The sequence below is a fragment of the Synchiropus splendidus genome, chromosome 12 (genome assembly GCF_027744825.2).
Source record: "Synchiropus splendidus isolate RoL2022-P1 chromosome 12, RoL_Sspl_1.0, whole genome shotgun sequence".
Taxonomy (NCBI): Eukaryota; Metazoa; Chordata; class Actinopteri; order Syngnathiformes; family Callionymidae; genus Synchiropus; species Synchiropus splendidus.
Genome location: NC_071345.1, coordinates 17,606,125 through 17,631,711, shown reverse-complemented (window position 1 = coordinate 17,631,711; position 25,587 = coordinate 17,606,125). Strand labels below are relative to the sequence as shown.

The 25,587-nt window shown below is 41.9% G+C and overlaps 2 protein-coding genes across 2 annotated transcripts; one reads left to right on the top strand and one right to left on the bottom strand.

Moving 5' to 3' along the window:
• Window positions 1-679: 679 nt before the first annotated feature.
• pou3f2b (POU class 3 homeobox 2b) lies at window positions 680-3,409 on the top strand. The gene has a single exon (XM_053881394.1). It carries the CDS (start codon window positions 731-733, stop codon window positions 1,868-1,870), a length of 1,140 nt encoding a protein of 379 aa, XP_053737369.1. The 5' UTR covers window positions 680-730; the 3' UTR covers window positions 1,871-3,409.
• Window positions 3,410-10,022: 6,613 nt separating this feature from the next.
• Window positions 10,023-24,185, bottom strand: fbxl4 (F-box and leucine-rich repeat protein 4). The gene is made up of 9 exons (XM_053881641.1): window positions 23,810-24,185; window positions 22,276-22,919; window positions 21,597-21,933; window positions 18,273-18,517; window positions 17,902-18,115; window positions 14,181-14,252; window positions 12,688-12,812; window positions 12,438-12,625; window positions 10,023-12,361 (listed from the first exon to the last, which is right to left on the bottom strand). Exons 2-9 carry the CDS (start codon window positions 22,770-22,772, stop codon window positions 12,198-12,200), a joined length of 1,842 nt encoding a protein of 613 aa, XP_053737616.1. The 5' UTR covers window positions 22,773-22,919; window positions 23,810-24,185; the 3' UTR covers window positions 10,023-12,197.
• Between the last annotated feature and the right edge of the window lie 1,402 nt (window positions 24,186-25,587).

The window sequence follows — 25,587 nt, the reverse complement described above, 5'->3', positions numbered from 1 at the left end:
TTTTTTTTTTTTTTTTAGAAATGTATTGTTTAATAAACTTAATAAATAAATAAATAAATAAATTCGTTCCTTAAGATGTATTATTTATTGACGGATTCCATCAGTAATGTAGCTCATAACAAGTTTTGCATAATAAAAATATATACATATTGTTTAATACACGTAGTGTATAAATATCGACATTCTGAGGCAGATAACCTATTAAATCGTTTAGATCAGACATAATCACACAAACAGTGGATCAATATTTTCCTCCATAATCACTCCAATATGAGTTTAATAGTATGATGACTTCTGCTGTCTAGTAAGGAACACAAAAACAGCACACCCACGGACGATAGTAAGTAGATAAAACACCAGAGAGTTGGTGGGTCTAGTCTACGGTCTGACTCGGTATCAAAGTAAATCAACTGTTTCTTACAGTTGCTCCGGTGCTCCGTCCCTCCACGCGGTTCTCCGGCTCTCCAGGTCCAGAAGATGCTCGGCTCCCACTCCAACCAGCAGAGAGCGAGCGTCAGTGGAGACTCTGCCGCAGCCAATCGGCGCGCGGTTGCCCGGGGAGACCGTGTCCATCATCCCTGCACAGCCAATGGGAGGAGGAGGCGGGGCCGCGCGCAGGTGCACCTCGGCGTCCTCTTGGCAGAGCGCCTGGGAGCCGCCTGTAGGCAGCAGAGGCTCTGTCAAATGCGAGCTGCTTTGAATCCGAGAGACCAGTCCGGCTCCGAGCGTCATGGCGACCGCAGCGTCTAACCACTACAACATCCTCACCTCCAGCGCCTCCATCGTGCACTCGGAGCCCGGCAGCATGCAGCAAGCCTCGGCGTACCGGGACGCGCAGAGCCTGTTGCAGGGCGACTACACGCTGCAGAGCAACAGCCACACGCTCAGCCACGCGCACCAGTGGATCACGGCGCTGTCCCACGGAGAGGCGCCCCCGTGGTCCTCCAGCCCGCTGGGCGCCGAGCAGGACATCAAACCCGCGGTGCAGAGCGCGCGGGACGACATGCACAACTCCAGCAGCAACCTGCAGCACCAGGCGAGACCCGCGCACCTGGTGCACCAGAACCACCACGACGCGCGGGCGTGGAGAACCACCACGGCGGCGCACATACCGAGCATGGCGACCACCAACGGCCAGGGGCTGATCTACTCGCAGCCGGGCTTCAGCGTCAACGGGCTGCTCCCTGGAGGCGGGGGGCAGGGGCTGCACCACCACAGCCTGAGAGACCCCCACGAGGAGCACCACAGCCCGCACCTCAGCGAGCACAGCCACCCCGCCGCCCAGCATCAGCACCAGCACCGGCCGCAGAGCCACCACGACCACTCGGACGAGGACACGCCGACCTCGGACGACTTGGAGCAGTTCGCCAAACAGTTCAAGCAGCGGAGGATCAAGCTGGGCTTCACCCAGGCGGACGTGGGACTCGCTCTGGGGACCTTGTACGGCAACGTCTTTTCCCAGACCACCATCTGCAGGTTCGAGGCCCTGCAGCTGAGCTTCAAGAACATGTGCAAGCTGAAGCCTCTGTTGAACAAGTGGCTGGAGGAGGCGGACTCCACCTCGGGGAGTCCCACAAGTCTGGACAAAATCGCCGCGCAGGGCCGGAAACGGAAAAAACGGACTTCCATCGAGGTGAGCGTGAAGGGGGCTCTGGAGAGCCATTTTTTGAAGTGCCCTAAACCTGCTGCGTCGGAAATAATCTCCCTGGCGGACAGTCTGCACCTGGAGAAGGAGGTGGTGCGGGTTTGGTTTTGTAACCGGAGACAGAAGGAGAAGCGCATGACCCCTCCAGGAGGAGCCCTGCCGGGGAGCGAGGACGTGTACGGGGATACGCCGCCGCACCACGGGGTCCAGACCCCGGTTCAGTGACACCCCCCTCCGCTGGGACCCAGAGGTCATATATATATATAAATCACTGGACTATGGAACGAATAGTAAGTGTTTTATGTATCGAGGGGATCACACCGGCGGGAGAAGGTGGCTGGACCAGGACGTCCACCCTCTCAGGATCAGATCCGTGGATACAAGCCCAGCACTGTGACTCCATTCGGTGCAGACCCTCCCGTGAACGGACAGAGGGGGGATTTTTTTTTTTAACGCTCCACACTACCCGTCAAATGCTCCTCCTGAGCTGTGCGTAAAATGGCCCGTTTTAGTTGTGTTGTTCCCTGAATTGCGCATCAGCGGTTGCGAGGAGGTGCAGAGGGAGAGTCAGGATCACAATAACGGAGTACACTGGAATCCAGCGAGGCTGCTGCCGACCCGTACCATCGTTAAACAGCGATACTTACCGATATTTTAGCGCTTTTCTGAAAAAAAAAAATAAAGTGGGCTCAACTCTTGAATTGATCGCTCAGACGTGAACCATGTGGGTGACCTCCGTCATAAATCACTTTTCCACGCTGCAATGGGATTTATAGAACACTCAGAACATTTGAAGCTACTTTTGTAAATATTGTATAACTTTTAAAGTCTTTTTTTAATTTTCACTTGGGCACTTTTCGTTTTTTCCTCTATTTTTTACACAGATTTCATTCAAATCCATGTGTTTCTATTCGGCCTCTATTTTCATGATCAATCATTCTTATCCGCTATTAAGATGAACATTAAAACGTGACTACCGTCCAGATTGAATTAAAATGTTATGGATAATTTAAGAGATATTATTTACCAAAGTATTCGATTAGAAGAAGAAGACAAAGCGGGGAAAAAAACGTTTCTTTTGGGTACATATTGCGTATTTGGCGTCCAAATATGACAGCATTTAATCAAAAATGATTCTTTTTGTTCTGATTGTTCACACGCTTTTTTTTCCTTTTTTTTGCGAGGTCGGCGTCGTTCACTTCATTTCAGCCATTTTGTTCATCTTCGTCTGTGTTGTCGGCTGCTCATAGACTTTTAATTTAATTCCTTAGATTTGTAATTGAGATTGTAATTTATCTGCAACGGCTTTTATAGAAAACAGAGAGCGGGAAATATATGAGATGAACTGCACCGAAAATGCTTTTTGTTTTGTAGGACAGAGACAGAGAGATATTTTTATTTTGGACGCCACAGTTCATGTATATACATCGTTTCTCCTCCGTGGCGCCGAAATAACGTCCTGGGATTTCATTGAATTATTATTATTATTGTCATGTTTAAGTTATTTTTTTTTCTGCTCCTCCTCCTAGATTTATTTTGCCTTCAAAAACGAAATCGTTCCTGAGTAGCTTTAAAGAATCCACTCATCGTTCTCAGCAAATTCAAGTTGTTGGATGTAAAATTGTAGCAACAGGACTCCTTTTGTTTCTGTAAAAGCAGTCGTTTTTTCAACATTATTTCTGGGGGGAATGAACTTGGTGGGTAGTTTAAAAACACTGATGTGGTAAATATCGCTCATGAACAGACTTGCACATTTTTAAAAACAATGGGATTGATATTAAACTGCTTTTTTCTAACGTGGAGGCTACATGGATCTTTTTATTTGTTGAAGACGATGAAGAAAGCAGTTAGTGTCCACCACTGGATGGATGTCTTAAATGGAGCAATGTCTTGTAAAAGGTCCAACAAAAACAAACCAACCATTTAATATTAACACTCAAACTGGGCATGCATACTCAAAAGAATACTCTAAAGGGGCGGGTGTTTTATGAATCTATGACTATAACGAATATTTGAATTAATACTAGGAATACGTGTGTTATTAAATCCCTTATATTACAGACAATAATACGCGTAATTATAATTTTATTTCCCAACAATCTCGTAGTTTACTGACAGTGAATTGTTTACAATATTTGACAACTTTGGTATATATTTTTCAGCTATGTCTAGAAAGGCAATTATAAAATGTGAAGAATAATGTTAAGAATAATAACTAAATGCTGGCAAAACACATTTTTAATATTTACGTTTCTGATAAAAACAAAAACGCAAAATGTCAGTTTTAAATAAACCTCATGTGCTCAGTGAGGTTTCAAAAGTCTGGACTGATTTGTGCCCCAATCCATCTTTTGTTTAGTATAGACTGTAATGGATTGTCTTCCATTTTGTTTTCTAAATAACTAGATGAAGTCTTAGACGCGGTTCAAAATTGGACGTAAATGTTATTGTCATCGTTTCTTCTTAACACACTCGCTTGTTTTGGGAGAATATTTCACGAGCCAAGCAGTGTTGACGGTGCTGAACGTGACATATACGGATGGTTGGTGCTCTAGCGCCATCTATTGACGCCTGGACCAGGACACTTTGATGTGTCGATGGTTGCGTCCCCTGCGTGTATCCAGAAACGGCATCAGTTCAGTTTTGTCGGTAAATGCCATGAAATGATCCGGAAGAAAACTATATATATATATATATATATATATATATATATATATATATATATATATATATATATATATATATATATATATATATATATATATATATATATATATATATATATATATATATATATATATATATATACATTGTCTGGAAGATACAGTTATTATACAGTTATTATCTTCCAGACAATGTAGATAAATAAAAAGTGTGATCATTCAATACTGTAGATTGAATCCCTAATCCTAGGTATTTACTTTTTTTGACAAAGAATCTCACCTTAAAAGTCAAGCTGAGATATTGTGGAGAAAATATTAAATGTTGTACTACATGTTCTGCAAAGCCTGCAAAATGTGTCTGATCTGAAGTAATGTAAACAGAACTAGATTGACATCGACTTGTAGCAACCGGCAAAATAGAAATTCCAGCTCCACTGCCTGCTTTTTGGTATCATTCTTCATGAGTTCCTGCCAAAGGTAATACGTTATTATATAGTTATTATTATAATTATTGTTTAAATTAATACATAAACGTAATCACATTTTCTCAGTAAACATGCAATGTGTATCCTCGATTCCTGGCGGAGCTGTTGGTGCTGCAGTCCAAAAGCCATGTTGAAGCTAAGTGGACTCTGGTTCATTTATGGGCACAGTTTTTAAGTTCTTCCAATCCATCCGAGATCTTTTTTAAAGACACATTTCCTTCTTCTTCTTCTTTTCCTATCATCTTCTCCCTTCAGAGGTGGCCACAGCGGATCATCTTCCTCCATCTCACCCTGTCCTCTGCTTCCTCTTCTCTCAAACCTACAAACCTCATGTCCTCCTTCACCACCTCCATAAATCTCCTCTTTGGCCTTCCTCTCCACCTCAACATCTTCCTACCAATGTACTGGCTCTCTCTCCTCTATACATGTCCAAACCATCTCAATCTAGCCTCTCTGACTTTGTCTCCTAAACACCTGACGTGTGCTGTCCCTCTGATCTACTGCTTCCTGATCCTATCCATCCTGCTCACTCCCAGAGAGAACCTCAGCATCTTCATCTCTGCTACCTCCAGCTCTGCCTCCTGTCTTTTCCTCACTGCCACTGTTTCCAAACCATACAAAAGACACATTTCGTCTTCCTGGTAAATGGAAGTAGCAGGCTGTGGGAGACTGGGGACACCGCTGGACACGCTGTAGACACTGCACTGATGAAATAGCAAACATTTTGAACGATAAAAAATAGTATAGTATTTACATGGAGAAACTGCATGCGTGCCCATCTTATCAGGCCAACACAAGGTTGATACAGACTTCAGGCAAAGCTGACTCAGCGCTATTTAACCAGGTCTGAAATCCTAGCGCTGCTGCCTCCATATATCAACTACATATTATATTGTTAATGATATTAGTAAAGTCTATTTTCAGATCTTTGGGAATTGCATTTTTCCTTTGCACAGCCCCACACACACACACAGATCAGTGAACATCATTCCGCCATTTGACACTGTTGCTCTTCAATCTCACTCAGTTGCATCGCAGCTAATTACACTTTGCACACCAAAGTACACAAACGCGCGTGTGCGTTCATTTGTAAACAAGTTATTGTTTAATTATAACTTCAGATGAACTTTGCTGATCGCTGGGCCGAGACGTGTCTCCTCTTCGCTGCATAATGATTCCGGCTGTAATTGCTGGGCCTGTTTGTGACACGAGTTCAGCCGCCTGTGAGGACCAAGGGTTTTTTTTTTTTCATTTTGTTTGTTTGTTTTCTGACGTCATCTTTAGATGCTGAGGGCTGCTCAGGTGACATTGAACAAACTGAGTGACCAGTCGAGTCGGACTGGGAAAAACTTACGAGGTGGGTGTGCATGCATCACATACACTGTTCATTCTTCTATGAATGCAGCTACCAAAAATAAAACTAAAAAATCAAATGGGTTTCCATCGGATTCCGTCACCTATGGTACCAGCTTCACTTCCTCCACATTGATCCACAGCGGATTAGTTTGTCTGTTAAAAGGATATGACCATTAAGAATGAACACACGACAACAAACACTCAGCACCAGGTTCAGTGAGGAAGGAATTCTTGAGCTGACACACACCTGAGCCGGATCAATGCACTTGGCCACTAGCATGAATAGAAAACAGCAGCACAGCGAAACTTTAACCGACCATCTTACGTGAGTCTATTTGAGATTGTTTCTCCACGTCTGGTGATTAAACTGGACGACCTTTGAGAGGACCGATCTACCAGTGGGCCCTCTGGACATCAGCATGAGCAAGAGAAGGGAGGAAAACGGGTGGCAGCTTCAAAAGTCACTGAAGAGTCCGCAGAGGTTCATGAATGTGTCATGCTTTCGTCCGAGTTATCAACTCACTCCTCACCAGAGGACACAAGAAATGAAAGTTACAGTTGCACATCACCATGGTCGGATTGGTGATGCACTGAAATGGGCTCATGGCCATGGACACCATGTTGAACAACTCATTTCATGCAACTCACTCCCAAGAAGTCAAATATTGACTACTTATTTATGCTGACTTTTTTAGATTATTTTTTAAATCGAATCCCACCCCTAAGAGCTCCTTAATGCTAGTGCCACCCGCTGTTCGAATGGACAAATTGCAGTGGAGATATATCTAACATGGATTATATAGATAATATAAGTGTAGCACAATAACATCAGAATCACAGTTTGGGTGACGGTGAGCAGCTTAGTGGAGGTATGCGCTGCCCCAGTGCCTTTCCAGTTGTCTACATACATGAATAAATGCATCAGGACCACCTGGTTTGATGCCCCAAAAGTTGAATTTTTTTAAAACGTCAGTCTGAGAAGACCTTGTCTGCCACACTGTTCTAATGTGGAGCCTAAGTCCTGCCCATCTGTTTCCGCCTCATGGGACCTAAGTAAACAAAAGATATGAAGATATGTCAACGGAGAGATAAAAGTTGTCCTTTGATCTGTCCTGATGCCAGAGATCTCACATATGATCAGTGAATTTGAAACATACAGTGATGATGCCATTAGAGCACTGCTTTTACTTTTTACTTCAGGAATAGTGAGATACGTATTAGCAAACTATCGTGCTGGTCGCAGGCTCTCGATCGATGGTTGGTTGAGTGAGAGCCTGCAGGCGGGACAAGCTCTCCAGGCTCACGGTAAGTGTTTAACATTGTCAGCTAATGTTTGCTGTCTTCTACCTTTGATAGTTCAGTTCCCTCAGCATCTGCCGTAGCACCCGGCTCTGGTGTCAAACATGCGACTTTTGATTTGTAGCTGGAATAATCACGTATTTTCACAAGCAAATAAAGCTTTAATTACAACAAACATAGTCTAAAAAGGCAAAGTGGACCAGAAAATATCACCCCATAGACTTCCATTCATTTTTTTCCCTATCTCAGGTCCCATGGACCAACTGGATGGGGCAGACTTGCTCACAAACATCCCACAAAACTGAACACAGTGATGGAAAAACACAGAAAAGATTCACAATCCCTTCGATCTGAAGAAAAAAAAACGCTGATTCAAACACACACACGTTTGTATCACTACCTTTTTAGGACACTCACTGCCATAATGCTTTCTCGAGCCTCTCGGCATAAACCTAACCTCCTGAAACAAGTGGCTAACCGTAACAAGGACCAAACTTGGAGTGAATTATAATGATCCTGTTAGTTTGAAGTTAACATCCTCAAATTGAGGCTTGAACTTGTGGGGACCGGCAAAAATGTCACCATAGAGCAAAAGGTCTGCAGAAGCAGGAGTGTTTCCAAGAATTGGTCCCCACAAGGACAGCAGTACACACATACACACACAGGATTTCATCTGCAAACCCTGACTAGACAAAAGCACAAAGGCTGAGTATTTAACTGGACCCCTTTGTCCTCTTAGTCAGCTGATTCCTCCTCAGCTGTGACTCACACTTAAAGCAGGTATTCAAACTGAGTCATAGCCCGCCTCCTCCTCCACTCATCCTGACTTGTCAAGTGCAAGAGCTTCATATCAGACTTCCTCGTCAACATGAGAGTGATGTTTCGACAAACAGAGTCACAGTGTCGCTCCATAGTCATTTGTTCTTTTATCTTCCCTTGTGACACTCACCAGCTCCTGTGTTAGCTATCAGCTAATCCTCCATCTCTGTCTGGTGCTCTGCTGCAACAGCAAAAACACCTCATTTTCCAGTGAAGAGAGTTGGCAGAGCTCCTCAGCTCTGACACGGGACTTCAACTTTTCACCTCTTCCCCTCTGTCAGCTGCACCTCACAAAGAAACAACTTTGCTATTCTCTGCACCTTTATTTATTTCCTCACCATGTGTTCGTGACAATGGCACATTTTCTGAGGAATTTTCAGTCTTGCTGCAACAAGAAAAGCCTCCTGCGACAACAATATCAAGCAGCTTCCAGAAACCAGATCCTGCCGGTGTCACTTGTTTACAGTAATCACAACAAGTAGGGGAATAGAAACTGTTATCCTGCTGGATTTGGACTTATGGAGCAGAAACACTGCCACGTTACTGCCGCGTGGATTATAGTACTTAGATGGATTTTAGGAACTCAGCGCTGACATTTGAAGCCGCTTCAAAACCCAAAAATAATAAGCTGCAGGCAAAGAAGACCGAGGACAGACAGCCTTGTCTTCATTATGAGGGAGTGAAACGGGAGAATGTCGCCGCAGCAGGTGAGTTTAGCTCAGCAGAAGAGGAAGGAGTTGTCACTTCTGTGGTGAGAGAAAAAAGATCCAGTGCTATTGTTTGACATTATGAGAGCATGAGTTGGTCCTTTGACTGCCCAGGTCTGAGCCCTACATGCCCAGGCTTTAACAGCTTCAGACACGGCACAAATATCTTTCTGTTAAAGCTGAACTTCATAGGCCACACAGACCCTCTGTGAAGTCAGTCTTAGGGTAGGTTTTTTCCCCCACTTAGAGAGGTCTGAGTACAAATAACTGCCTTCCCGGAGCAAGTTGACTCTGCCACGATGGGTGACAACTCAACGCTCAGGGGACAAAATCATATGGCATACAAGAGCTGTAACATTAGCTCAGGATCCAATTCAGCACAAGCCAAAGGGGCCCAAAAACTAGATGCCATGAGCCATTTTTGAGCTCTTGAGATCATAAATCTCAACAATGAAAATGTAAAATTGATGTAGCTAGTGAGCATGAAAAGGGAAAGTTTTTTTTTTTTTTCCTGTAAAAGAAGGGCAAACACAAAAAAAACCCCAACAAATTTTAGATATAAACCACATGAAAAATCATATTTACAGTATATATAGCAGTAGTAGTAGCAGTATAATAGTACTACTATGATTAAGGATCTGTACTTCATAAGTAGTATAAAACATGAAAGTATGGCCGTTTCATTATATATATATATATATATATATATATATATATATATATATATATATATATATATATATATATATATATATATATATATATATGTATGTGTGTGTGTTTCTTAATGTAACGTCAAGGAAGATACTATCAATAACAGAGAGGCCAACAATGGTTTCCTCATGCAAACATTTGTTTACGCCAACATTACAGCTACTGTCACCAACACGATTGAGAATAACCTAGGACGCACTGAAGAGGCTCAACAAGATGCTAAAAGCAGAACACAGTAAATATTATTGGCCTCTCTTGCGTTGATAACATATTCCTTTAAGATACATTAAGAAACCGATACAAAATGTGTGATTAATCTGACATTAATCGTGAGTTAACTCAGCTTTAGAGCGATTGAGAGATCTATTAAAATATGAAAAAGGACATTTATATGGATGAATAAAAAAAGACTGAACTGAAAAACACGTAAGGGACGAAGATATACAAACAGAAAATCAGAAAAATGAATAGACTAACAGAAAGCAACAGAAAGACAGACAGATTCAGTTCCAATTAAACAGGATACACACTCAACGTCGGCAAGAGACAGAAAAGACAGGAGACAGATGAACTCACACAGAACACACACTCTAACCAGACAGATACACTGAGGCCTGATGCACAGGAAACAATTTCGCTGCAGACTCCATATAAACTTTTGTTTATTCTAGGTTGGGTGGAAGTGAAAAACAAGACTGTGTGGTGGTTGGCACAAAGGTGAGGGAGAGAGAGAAAAGGGGGGAACATCCATCATCTCAGGACTGAACTGAGAAACAAATGCTGAGTAGAAAATGAGCACGTTTGTCGCAGTTATTGTCTTAACATTCTGATGAAATCTAAATCTGTTTCAGCCCTCATGACTGAAGGTGTGCGTGTGTGCGTTTCCACAGCTTGGGACGACAAAACAAAGCAACACATAAAGACTAGCAGGACTCTGAAACTAGGAGAAATATTTAGAAGAAGAGAAATATTTTTTAAGCTCAAAATTCTAGATTAGAGTAATGAGGCAGCAATGGCTGAACTTTTCAGACTTTGTGCTCAATGCATCCATAAATCCATAAATATTATAAAAACTGAGAAGTGCAGTTGAAATATTTTTGCTTATTTTTATTAATTTTGTTGAGTGGCAAAAGCATTTGTTGGGTCATAATGGATAATAAAAAAAAGTCCCAGAAGTCTTTGTGCTCTTCATGGCAAACACACCAAGAGTTCTACAAGTCTACTGCTCGTGTCACACAGAAAAGAAAAATAAAAGACTTGCTTATTCACCCACACAACTGACCAGAAGTCACTTTTTCTGAATTGTTTCTCAAATCACTTTGGTAGTCTAAAGCAAACGCAGCATTTAAACAGAATAAGGCACAAATAAATAGTTGCCGAACAAAATTTCAAGTGTTTTTTTTTCTGGAGACAATACAAAAATGAGGTTTTAAATATTCTAAAAATCAATAGCAATACAGTCTCGTGCAACACGAAGAGAATTGCATCGGCATCTGTGGCGAGTTCATCAGGCAGAGGAGCCCTGAGTGGTCAGTGGACAGTCGGACATGCTGCGCTCATGAGACAAACAGACAAAAGCCAGTGATGTCGAGAACACAGGGCTGGCGAGCGTCTTTGCTCCTAATGGAAGCAAAATGTACGATAATTCTACTCACAATACAACCTCCTTTTCATTACAAATAACAAAAGTGAATGACTTGTATTTAACCTAAAACGTAATAATTAAAAAGAAAATGTTACATGCCGGTGTGCTCTTTCATTGTATATGAATTTCTCTATTATTTTTCAAACTGGATTCTCAGTTTCTCTGAATTTAAACTGGAGATTCAAAAGAAAAAACATGGTAATACAAGTTAGAAAGTAAATGCATTTTTCCAATACAGACTGAGGTCAAAAATAATTCATAAAAATTATTATTTTCTTCAGGTAAATCTTCAATAACTGATGCAAATTGTGACTTGTGAAAAATTAAAAGACCCCATATGTATCTTTTCCTCGAACTTGACCAGAGGAGATCAGAACTGCTCTCTTTCATCCCAATTACTCAGGCAGGCATAGAGTAAAAAACAAAAGAATTCTGTTTGGTTTGCAACACTGACACTAGAAAGTAATGACAGGTGAGTCTGAATCCAACCCACTTGATCCAGTGCTCTAGAACATTCAAAGAAATAGCCTTTATCACTCAGAGCTCCAGGTCTCCACTCTCACACTTGATAGACAGTTACACTTGCATGTGGTTACTGAAGGTGGCGTGCATTCTGTAGTGAGCATATATTTCATGTTTACTGACATCGACAATAAATACGCTTCTTTCTTTGTTAGGTTTTTAGCTTTTTTTTTTGGAAATATGAAGCTGCTCCCCAGCCACAACCCTGATTCATAAATATCTAAAAATATAAAACAAAAACAAGCTGGCCCTCCTCCACTGCTCTTGAAGGTTCACCATGAGGGACGACCCCAGAGGTGAAAGCAAGCACCTCGGCATCATGATGGAGTCTTGTGGGTGAGGTCAGTGAGTGAAACTCTTCTTGATGGACAGGTTGGGATAAAGGCCAGAGAGTTCTAGAACCACCCGCATGTCAATCTGGGAGCAGAAGGAGACGTCCAGCAGCAGGAGTTTCGGACAGGCCTGCAGAAGCTTCTTCAGTGATGCGGCGCTCACTAGCCTCGTACCTGCGCGGTAACAATTCAGCATCACCTTCACTGACCGCAGTGACATCTCATACAGACACTGAGACTCTGCACATACCCAGTATGTCCAGGTGCTGCAGCGACGGACAGTTGGCGGCCAGCTCCTCGATGTCCGAGTCACAGACAGTGCGGTTGGCAGTGAGGAAGAATTTCCTTAGGCGAGGGAGACTGCGAGCAAGATGCTGGAAACACCCCGTGTTGCTCTGCAGGGTGGGACACCAGCCCAGGTCCAGCTCCTCCAACAACCTAAGCAGCAGGGCACTTGTGAAGATCCCGCAGGAGATCCTACAGTATCTGCAGCTGCTTACCTGCAGCCTGACACCAGCTCATTCAGGCCCCGATCAGTCAGGTTCCTGCAGCGCCACAGGTCCAGAGAGACCAGAGACCGACAGCGAGCAGCCAGCATGCTTGCCACCGTGTCATAGTCTTCAATCTGCAGAGGCAGGTCAACATACACTGTTACACTGGATAGACATTAAGCAAGTCGATCACTCGCAAAATAGGTAAATATTATGGCCCTACATGGCATTCAACTAGTGTCATATTTTCCAGACTGTAAGTGGTGGCTTCTGCATTGAGAGGAGTCAGTTGAGGTGGTTCGGGTATCTCATGAGGATGCCTCCTGGACATTCTTTAGAGGTGTTTAAGGTTTTTATTTCCTTCTCCATGAGGCATTTTTTGGCTGGTGGAACTTATAGTCCTGAGCCACTTACAGTCCGAAAAATAAGGCACAAGGTAATGAAGTCACAGACCTCTATACAAAGCTTATTATTCAGAACACAAAAGGTGATGATAGGTGTAATACAGTAGAGTACAGACAACCTAGTTTGGTATGGAATGTTCTGCAAGTTATACACATGTGGAAGGTGATCCGAAGCAGAAAACAATGTGAAGTGGTTGACTACACAGTTGCAGCAGGTGAGTGTAGCTTTATTATTGTTATTATTATTATTAATAAATGGTTACATAATGTAACAGTAAATTTGTATGTGTTATGCACTGAATTTCTCCACCGTGGGACTAATAAAGGACATCTAATATTGATACTAATAGATAAAAAAAATATGCAATATTTATATTTATAATATATAATACTACTACCAACAACAACAACAATAATAATAATAATGGTATTTAAATGACAGTTGATGGATGAACATGAGCCACACAATCGTTGACAGCAAAGCGTTGGTGACAGTAGACAGAGTCAGACTCAAGAGCACAGACTAGCAGTTTTTTTTTTTTTTTTTCAACGTTAGTTTTATGTATAGCATTCAAAGTTTTGGTAAGGTTAATGGACCAGTTGCGGAATTCATCGTCACATCATCTCTGAATGAGTTTGGACAATCATTACTGCCACTGAAACGTTGTAATTTACAAATCATAAGGTGCTGATATGAAACTTCTACCACAGTAAGCGGAACGATTATTTATTTATCTATTTACTTTGGATGATGACAAAAACCTTCATGTGAGGAGTCGTGCGTGTCTGGTATCAAGCGTTGTGGAACTGATGACACCTTCCACGGTGTACGGACAAAAAGACAACAACAACTAATATCGGCGCATCAGGAAAAACACATTCTCTGATGCTTCATTAGTGTTTGCATGTATTAGGACGAAAGCAGCCAAACCAAGTGAGTCAACCAGTTGTACACGACGACTGCAAGTGAAGGATGATTAAACAATGTTTTCATTTCATTTCCAGAATATACTTTGTACACGACAGTGAGCAGGCAGAACGGTAAGCCATTACTGAGCTAATTAGCCTGTTGAGTTCATAAAATAAAAAAGTTCTCACCCGCACACAGCTCCCCAAGTTTAGGTGCCGCAGCTCAATGCAGAAGGTCAGGATGCTCAGGATAGCGGTTTGCTGCAGATCAAAAACACACTCTCATTATGATGACAAATAAGAACAAGAACAAGAATAAAAAGAAGAATACGAAGAAGAAGAATACGAAGAAGAAGAATACGAAGAAGACGAATACGAAGAAGAAGACGAAGACGAAGAAGAAGACGAAAAAGAAGACGAAGACGACAAAGACGAAGAATACGAAGAAGAAGAATACGAAGAATACGAAGAATACGAAGAAGAAGAATACGAAGAATACGAAGAAGACGAAGAAGACGAATACGAAGAAGAAGACGAATACGAAGAAGAAGACGAAGACGATGAAGACGAAGAAGACGAAGAAGAAGACGAATAAGAAGAAGAAGAAGAAGAAGAAGAAGACGAAGAAAAAAACTGGAACAGTGAGGTCTACCATCAGTCAGCTTTATTTATTTATTTATATTTATTTTAATTTTTTTCCAGCAGCAGCCGAAATAGAAGCGCTTCAGTTTGGGATGGCAAGCTATTGTTCCTTTGAGTTCAATGGAAGACTGAATTGACAGATCTAATTAATTTACTCTCTAATGGATTTAACTATTGCTTTATTATTAGCTTGATCATACCAGACATTTCCTTGTATCTAACACCATAATTACTTCTTCTGAACATAACATGTTCATCCAGTAACTGTTCAGCAGGGACCCTTTAAGCCGACAGCTCTATTTTCCCATCAAATATTTAGTACATCATGACACGTCATAACAGTTCCACTCCCTTTTCTCTAGCTTTTGCGCAGGATAGCAGCATCAGTTTGTAAATAAAACACAAAACTGCATGCAAAACCAACACTGGGCCAATGACACTAACATTGTGGGCACCAATGGTATAACATTAGCGATCCTCAACTGCTGGGCTGGGGCCTAAAAATGGGCTGCAAAGACACTATCAGTGGGTTGTTGGGCATTGTCCCATAGGCTTTTTTAATGAAACTATCATGCTGTTTATGTGTAAGGTAGAAACTGTATTTTTTCTTCCCATCCTTCTGTAGCAGAGGCTGGTCTGAATTCTTGAGGGAGGTGCCCTCAACTGGTGAGGCCCTCCCCGTGTCCGGACCAAACACACTACACATGATGACAGCTAAGATTGTTTTATTTATTTATCTATTTTGAATGGTACCGGACAGTTTGAAGTTCTGCAACAAGGTGGTGAGAAAAATATTAGTTACTAAAATGCAGTTTTCACAGGGTTTTCCAGCATATCCTCGATTCCTTGCGACCATCAATAAGAACCTTCAAAGCTTTGTAAATATTTGAGATCCAGGAGCCCAGATATAATAAGCTCATTAGACAATCTAGAGCAAGCCACACCAAGTGAAGTAAATCCTAGTATAACAATAAGCTCTGGGAAGATCTTTATTCCCCTTCAATCCGGCCACTAAGCACGGCATTAATAAAAGTTTCATAATGCATGACAGAGTAAAGCGTAGCAGAGGGGAAAGAGACCTCGCCAGTGGCGTTGCAGCTGGATTAGATAGAGATAAGGGAATTGAACATTGCAGCTGCCAACACGTGGGGCGAGAAAAGGTGTCAGACATGAAAGTGAAGCCTTTTGTGTGCATGTGCTCCACTCGGTTGCTGGCATCTTTATAAAGGCCTCTCTCCGGCGAGCTAGCCGTTTAATTAGAGCCGTGACAGGGTAATGACAGCGGAGACGTCAGGGTCTCAAACAAACACGCGGCTCGCTGTGTCTGCAGCGGTATAAACACTCGGCATCATGCTCCACTATAGTAATTCTACACTGAGCCCCCACCAGCAAAAACAAGTTCCCAACACCGAGGCGCAGCGCATTAGACAATGGTTTTACAGGCAGACACGCCTGGACCTGAACACACGACAGGTTCCTACTGGAGTGAATGCAACAATAGCATGCAAGACTTTCAGCTATGAATCAAACAGGACAGACAAAAACAGAGAGTAGCTCATCCAAATCACATAAAATAGAGATCTAAAGTTGCTGATGAAACCAGATTGAAGACTCAGCAGTATAAGATAAGACAAGTCATGATCACGTTTCTGAAACATGGAAATTGAGAATCACTAATCCCAGTTGAAGGTTTTGTGTGATAAAATGGTCTATTAAAGACGTATTAACTCAAAACAGAGGACGTTATGCTGCTATAGGGCAGTCAGTGGAAGGCGTATTGCATATTAAACTACTGCCATCAGGCAATTTTCTACAGAAGCACATAAAGCAGGTTCATGAAATCTTAAGAAACAATAAAAAAAAAAATCAATGAAATGTTCTTCAATTCTACTGTATAATATTGCAAACATCAATGATTACCACCTAAGTAAATTATATATATTATCATATAAGAAAACTGCCACAATATTTATTGCATTTCAAATCACACTGAAAGTATGTTTGAGCTGTCCAGTCCTTCCAGACAGGACTTAAAATTAGCCGGACCAATAGGCCAAACCAGCTGGGACGACAATCCTGTTTAATGTTAACATTGGCAAACAACAACTTGAGCAAAGCATCATGGGAGAGCTGGTGCACCACATTGGACACATTTTTCTCTGGGTTTCCGATGGCTACGTTCGCGTAAATGAGAGCCGCCATGCCTTCAGAATAATGAAAGATGAACTCACACGTGATCAAATGTATGTAAACAAAATGGAAACATTGAAACAAGCGGATAACACACAACACATCATGGAAGTGGACACTATCATGGTGGTTTTCAACCAAAAAAAGAATCGCTAAAGCAACATCACAATGACTGAAGTCTGTTCCTTGCAAAACTAAAATCACATGTCCACCCAGATATACGAAGAGATGAACCAGGTGAGGTCAGCTGCAGATTGGAGAGGGATTTACTTCTCATGATTAAAAACTATAGCTTTAATTGACACCAATTCAATAAATATATTGGGGGGGACCGCTACCATGGTTTCAGAAAATTCAGCCTGAACCCCTGAATCTACTGTTGTGCAGACGGACTTCATGGAAATATCACTTTCCATATATGTGCCTGAAAGATGAGGAAGTTAACAGAGCTGTAAGGGGCATATTTTTGTCTTTCCTGAAGACCCCGCAACAAAGGCTCAATGGATTAAGTGCACATCTACGACGTCAGATCACAACATTTTGGAATGAATAAAGCAATCAAAGCAGTCCCAGTTGGGGGTAAAAAGGTTTTGCATTTAGGTATTCGCTATGAGAACCAGGGTTGCTGCAAATTTGCAAAGGATAGTGAGATTGTCGTGGATGCGCAATATCAGCCATTTGTGTATGCGTCTTCCTTTCCAACAGCCATATTGGTGAACTTGTAAACACTTGCCAGTTTCGATGCAAAGCTGCTCTCCTGGTGTGTGAGGTTCAATTCCAAAAGACAAAAGAAAAAAAGCACTGTGGAACTTCTGAGATTTGCTTTCCACCACATTAGGATTTGCTCTGTACTCAAGTAGCATGCACTCACTCAGTTGTGTGAGCCCATGACTCATTAATCTGAAGAGTTGGAAGTCAACAATCTACCACAGGGTCACAGAAGTCTAGTCACCAACACAGAAGTTAACATAATGTGAGGATCTTTATAACACGAGAAAGAGTTCCGCCCTTTAATTAGAGCCAGTAAAAAAAGCGAATAAATGTATCCAACCAACATGTAGCGTGTGACTGCGCCTACCTCTATCTTAGTACGGTAGAGGACCAGCCTACGGAGGCGAGTGAGTTTGGAGATATGGGTGAAGGCCTGCGGGTTGAGTCGATCACAGGAAGACAGGTTGAGCTCCTGCAGACCTGGGCAAGTCTGGCTGACTACTTCCAGGCATGCTTCATTCAGGAAATGGCAGCAGGAAAGTTCTAGGCAAACCAGACTGAGGCCACAGACCTTCATGAAGCTGTGAAGCAGAAGAGATGGTCAAAAAGTAGCAACACATCAAGTCCCATTATTTTGTTTTCTTCCATAGTTTGAAGCCCGCCCTTCACAGTGTGCACATTCTTTTGTGTTATCAAGGTGTCTTTGCGAAGCCCTTGAGGCCGGCTGGAGGATCTGACCTGCTGAAGCTGCTCAGGGTGAGAGCTCCGCGGTTGCCAGTCCAGGACAGGTTGAGCCTCTGGAGGAGGGTACATCGACCCTGCAGGTGTCCCAAGGAGGCGTCACTCAGCCGCGCCCAGTAGGGCTGCAGACTCAGCTGGGTGTACTGCAGCGGGTCACAGCAGTGCTGGTGCAGCAGCTTACAGCTCTGGGCCAGACGGCAGAGGTCCGGAAGGGTCAGGTGACTCAGTATCAGCTGAATGAGCTGTGGACAGTAGGTAGGAAGAGGGCAAATAAAAGAGAAAGGGACAAGACAAAGAAAATTATCTAAATAATGATCGTGTGAAAGTAGCAGAATCATTGAAGAACATCTCAGAACCTGACAAGAAGTAAAATAACTGAGTGGACTACAACAAGAAGAGGCCCACGTCTCCTAGATGGTCGCAGCTTAATAGCAGTTTGCTGTGACACAAAACCCCCTGTCGGGCTGATTGCAGCGGTGATGCAGCTTGTTTTGCTCAGCGTTCCTCAGAGTGGGAATGCCTGACTGTTGCCGTAAATTAACAGCAAACAGTGACTATCAGCTCACAGATAATAGCTGTATTGTGTTTCTGAAATAAACACCAGTTACAGGGAGTAATGGTAATGGCAGCGGTTTGGAGAGAAGATAAGAGAGCCAGTGTTCAGAGGCTTCCAAAAGATGATACTTCGGTGCAACACCTAAAACACAGTGACTCCAGGATCAGGAAGCCACAGTGTTCATCATTAGTGGGACTTTATTGAAGTAAACAACGACTAGTTTCCAGACATGGGGACCTACACCAATAGTGTATTTAGTTGCGGCACGTTTTCTAATGGTCAACATGATCATTTATGTGTCATTTAAATGTACAGTATTTATGAGCAACATCTTCATTCCATGTGCTGATGTATCACCATCTAGATATCTCAATATTGCTGATACTAAACAGTAATGAATCATAATACTGCCACTTAAAAAGACCAAGACATCTTCAGCAACTTGACACATATAAAGTGTACTACTGTAGCAAATATCGAAGAATGACGATGGGAATTTCTGACCTCAGAAAAGGAAGGCAACTTCCTCTGTGCTCAGCGCACTGCGAGCTGATAGCACCATGTGAGCAGGACAGGAACAGGAAGAGCACAGGGAAGCACATAATGCACATCGATTCCCGGCATATGTTTTGGAATGACAATAATACATATAGTATGTGTGGTTTGTGAATAGACTGACAGCACAGCAATGAATAATACTCCACATAAGATTAGTGTAGGTCATATTGTGGTACTGTTAGAGCTTGCTGTGTTCATATTATGTCAATATGATGATGTTTATATTTGTGTGGCCAATCTGTGGCATAGAGACTCAACCCTGGTCCTGACCAATCACAACAAAGTCGGCACAGTAGGGGGAAAGATTGTCTACTCAAACAGAGTCAAACTGCTCACAAAAAAAGTGGATTTGAATTGCACTTAAATTGAGATTTTATTAAATGACATCTATTGCAAAATCATTTTAAAAGCACCTAAGATATGGAAGCTCTCTTTATGCATGTAACTGTTTCTCCAACTCATTTTCTAGTGTTCTCAAACTCAACCTGTGAGGTGGTACACCAGAATGAGTCAGATTCTCTGAAGGTTTCTGCCGAAAGACCAAAGTTCCCTGTCACAGTTGGTATAATGATGTAGGGTCCAAAATGCACTCCAACTACATTCATAGTCAAGTGTCTGTAGCTAAATTCTTTCACAAAATAATAGGCATTTTCAACAATATCGATATAAAACAAGTGTCCCAAGGCTTTGCAGAGGTTGAAAAACACAGCTGTAAAAAGGCATTGGAGCTCCTCTCTGCACCTAACATGGCTAAAGCATTGGCAGAAAAGACAAAAGTTAATGCAGTTAGGTTGTACCACCATTTAAATAAGGATAAATATCCTGTTAATAAAAGCTTTTAAAAGACACAGATGACTCATTCCGATCTCTGAACACAAAAATTGGTGCAGAGCCAGTATATAAATACATGACCTTGTCAAGGGTTTTAGATTGTCCTGACTTTTACTGATTACTTTTCTTAATATTTTGTTTCAATATTTTGCAATTAATATAATTAGCAGTAACTTAAATGGTTAAGTGCCATTAAAAATTGAATTTACCATGAAATAGCTGAAGAGGAACATGTATATACTTCAAGAGTAACCCCAAAAAGAACTTACAATCCATAGTAATAAAGCGGCAGCAAACATTTGCCATTATAACAAACGTTAATAATGCAATAACAAAAAAGGCACATACATTATTTGACTGATTATATCTATATCTATATCTATATATATACATATATATATATATATATATATATTTATATATATATATATATATAGAGAGAGAGAGAGAGAGATAGATATATATATATAAATATATAAATATAGATATAGATATAGATATAGATATAGACAGACAGACAGACAGACAGATAGAGAGTCAGTCAGTCAGATAGATAGATAGATAGATTTTTCCCCTTAAGATGATGGCTCTTGTTAACAAATACATTGCTGAAGAGTACCACAATATATCGCAATGTATTGCATCACCGCTCCTGTTTTGCTATAATACTCTACACTAGAATCAACTGAAATTATTAGGAGACACTAACTGATAATTTGATGACCAGACCGGTTTTGTCTTGTCCACCCTGTCAATGGTGTCTGATAGGAGTTAAACCATGAGTTCAATATGACATCAAAATATGTTGAAATCTAATGGAACACTCAAACTTTCGGATAATGTAGTGAACTAAATGATATGCTTGTTGATTTATGTCTATCCATTCCATTAAACGACTACAATACATCAACTGTGATTTATGAATACATCGAAAGGATCAGTGTGGCGAATAAACATCACAACATTTTCCCAAAAACGTGTTTCTTGTGCCACTTAACTTTGAGACAGTCCCCGTAACTTGCTATATACAGTACATGAGACATGAGACCTGACTAGCAACACATTAGAATGGAGTAGAATATAAATGAAAGTGGTCACTGAAACACACATCTCTAGCGCCACCCTGTCCTTAAACAAAATAAAAACTAAGCTTTTATCATGTTTGTGAGCTCCACATCTGTTTGGGAAGCAGTCATTTACCTCAGGGTGATCCAAGTGTTCAGTTGGTGTATGTTCCCTCACCTTCTGTCATCATCATCCTCCTCTGCTACAAGGTTGAGAGGCCTCTGGTAATGATCTAGCCTTGACTCTGAACTTGACCACACTACACCTCTTAAGAGTTAAATCAGACAACAGTCGAGTATCTCCAAATTCACCTCATAGGGAAGTTTGTCGAAGTATCCGTTCCCCGTCCTGTGGTGCTTGCCATCACCTCCTGATCTGAACAGACCTCCCACCTCAGACAGATCCTCCTCACTGTCACTCAGGTCATTGATGTCAATGACCGGCATCTTGTAGAGCGCCAACATTGGTCTTTCTTTCACCCCACGCAGGATCACAGCATCCAGCTCTGTGTAATAGTCCAGCAGAGAACTGTTGACCTCCAGGCGCAGCAGGTTGGTGGGGAAGCTGATGTGCTTGATGTTTGGTGAAAACTGGCGTGCCTGAGGCGTCAGCACCTTGGTGGGCTCTCCTGACCACAGCACCTCCCATCTGGACAAAGCAAATGGATACACTGTAGTGTCCCCTTTTTTTCATGAAAACTAACAAAGCTTAATTATTAACACTGGCGCATCATAATATCAATCAGAATACAGTGTTTTTTGGATGAAAAATGTACTTAAGAGCATAAAATATATGCATGAAGAGAGAAACGTTATGATTTTTTCAACTTGGGTCATGATGAGGCAACAATGTTGTTTACTACAAAAATAAATGTGTAAAATTAAAGCAAAAATTAGGTACTACATGAAGTAAACATCATAAAAAAAGAAAGTACTATGAGTTGAAACATGATTCCGATAATGCATTTTAAGAACAGAAAGGTGAAGATACCTGACATCGGTGGGTGGAGTGTGGGAGAAGGGGTTATGTGAGCAGGCCAGAATCTGAACAATAGCTCCTGGGTAATAGGTCTCCAGCACTTCCACAGCTGTGGGGTAAACAGGCTCCTCAAAGCCCAGCTCAATATAATCCTGGCTGTAAAAACCTTTGGGAGTGCGTCGAAAAGGTGGTGGAGCACTGGCACATTGTTCCCACCATGTCCCGTACGCTCTGAATACTGCTGTCTGGGTGAAGTCCCCAGAGCTGGGGTACACATTGGGAACTCCTGCCAGGTTCCACATGGTGTACGACATGCTGTTCTCACTGCCATAGTGAGAGCTGAAGTCCAATACCTCTTTGGCATACTGCTCCACCTCCACACTGACTGGCAACACAGCTCGCTGACCAGACTCCACAGCACGTCGACTGGTCAGCGCCTCACCTCGAGTCCCACTCCTGGAGCGTCGCCGCAGACAGATATAGTAAAACATGCTCAAGAGAGTTAACATAGGGAACTCTGGGAGTGATGGGGGCAGTGGGAAGAAATGAAGACGAGGAGGAGGACAAGCCTCCGCCTAGTGAAAGCACATGGGTTCAAGGGCTGGGGTGGCAGAAAAGGAAGCGCAGACTATTTAAGGCCTGGCGGCATGCATGACCTGTGGGTTAGGTAGAGACAAACATGGAGTTAGATGAGCAGTTAAAATGAAGGTTTAAAGTGCAAGAGTTTGAAATTTGTGTTTTATGTATTTGTCCAATTGTGTTTCTGCAATTAAACAAATGCTGGGGTTAAATGTGGATTGTACAACTTCCAAGAAAGGCAACATCTACACTGTGTCAATGTCAACAATCAAACATCCCCAGAGACACTAGTTTCAACAGTTGGAAGTAGCGAGATGGCCACATACTAAACTTCAATTTGCATAACACATTGTTTTGCAATCTTGTTCTGCTCTTGCCACACACTCAAGCCACAAGATAACTGTTAAAAAATATAGGCTACATAGCATGACATGCACCTGTCAGTCAGATCGCACCACAAAAGTATTAAGATGCAGGGTGTATTAAACAAATGGCAGCACACAAGTAAGGGAAAGCTATTGTTACATGTAGATAATGGGAACATTTGCAGAGTTAAAGGGATTTCTTTCAACACACAAAAGTGAATCATAGATGACAATATCAAAGTATTTAAGAGAAAATACATATATTACATAATAATAGTCTTCTACGTAGATGACCACAGACGGCTTCAAAACCAACACAACTGTGAAGTGTGGCTTGTTTACATAATTTCGAAAACAAACATTACAACCTTCAGGACAATTCGAGGCGAACGTCACTCAACTGAATTGAAACACTGTGTATTAACCAACCAATTCGGTTCAAAACCACCAACACTCGGCAAAGCTGCTTTCACTCTGTTGCTTACATTGAACAGCTGCTAGCTGGTTAGCAAACATGCTAGCTGAGCTGTCAACCTCACCCACAGCAACCAACAGGGATACTAGACAACAAATAAATCATCACTATAAAGAGATAGACTGACCGCAGGTCATCGTATCCATTCATGAGGGGAAAGTTCGTCTTTCTCTCGTCAGATTATTTTACCTACTGACCCAACATTCTTGACGTTTAACATGAGACGCGTTCAAGGGAATCGGAACATTTTCAATGCTATGTGAGGTTACCGTCAATAAGAGTCGTGTAAATTTGCATAAAACGTGAGGTACACAATTCAAAACTATTAAAAACACATTTGATTTAAAAATGAGTGTTCATTTCTCGTTATTTATCGTAAATTGTTCTAACAATCAATGTTAGACTTGATCAGTAAATATGAAGAAGAATACGCAAATATTTTTGAGGTTTTAGAAAAAAGAAACAGCAAAATGAAGGAGAACAAGGGAGAAATGCAGCAAAAGACTAAAGTATCCCCAAGCTGCGAAAACGAAACAACTTGAGAACCTAAATGCAACACCAGTTCCTGGCTCTATCATCAACATCCGGCCAAGCTGATCACGACTCATGAGGGATTCTGGGTATTGTAGTGCTTTGTCACCGTCTACACCAATTCTGACCGTTATAGACTTCCATTTGCTTATTATGCATCTGAATGAACAACGTTTAAATCACGTTGACTTTGATAAAGTGCTAAAAACATCATCTAAAGACATTATTATAACACTCCTGAGAAATAGTCTTTGATAACGATTATAAATGTGGTATAACACATAAAAAGACAGCCTTGTTTGGACATATCATCATTTTGAACAGCAGGAGTTTGGACATTGTTTGGTCTTTAAAAAAAAAAAGCACACCTCAAACACACACATTTACAGACACAGCGAATGTTTAAACAGTGCATGAAAGATTTACACTTAACAAGATGGGTGGAAATTGGGCGAGTGTGTGTGCCTGGTGACTGACAGACTGGGCTGCTGTCGGCTCATACAGACAGGCATCAGTGAGCAGAAGCCCTGCAACTGTCAAAGCTCTGTTCTGGTCCACTGTTCGGCACATACATATGCACATGGCCAAGTACACACACATGCAAATGCGGATGGACACACACGGATAGGTGCATGAACAGATACACATGTACGCACTTGGACCCGGACACACACTGTCCCTCTGTGATGTCCCAGCTGTCAAAAGCCCGTTCTTTAAAAAGTGTGCTGTTCTCCTTCATTTCAGCATGGCAGTGGGTTAATGCTGGGAGCTGTGCTGCAGCTGCGCTCCACCCGCATGGGGAAACCATTCCTAATAAAAACCACAGAAACATTGCCAGACCTGCTCTGTTGTAACTATTTTGTTTTGTCTCTGAGTTGGTGCAAAGTCTCGTCATGTGATGGCTTTCGTTTTTAGGCGATCTTAGCGAAAGCAATGGACTAATATGAAGCAGAATCTCTTAATTTCATTGTACATAGCTCCCTATTTTATGAGCAAAAACAAAGCAGCATGAAGGTTCGGGTTTATACCTCGCTTGGGGCCAGGGTTTTCCCTGGGGCACTTCAGTTACTGTCTGCAAAAACATGCGTATGGATCAGACGGTGACGGTGGTAAATTGTCTGTGCAAGCAGTCGTCGCACATTACCTGTCCTGCAATTGTCAGGTGACCTCTCCAGGATGGTTTTGGTCCAGTTCAGGAGCCAGCATGAAGCAACACAGAAAAATACATTTCTGACATGGAGCTCTTTTGACTTGCTCTAGGATTTTACAATGAGGACTGGTGTGAGAGGAAATCTCAGTCAAAAGTCTTTAAAGAGAGTCCACTATTATTGTGTGCTTTGTTTTTATTTTATTTTCTTCCTTTTCCATACAATG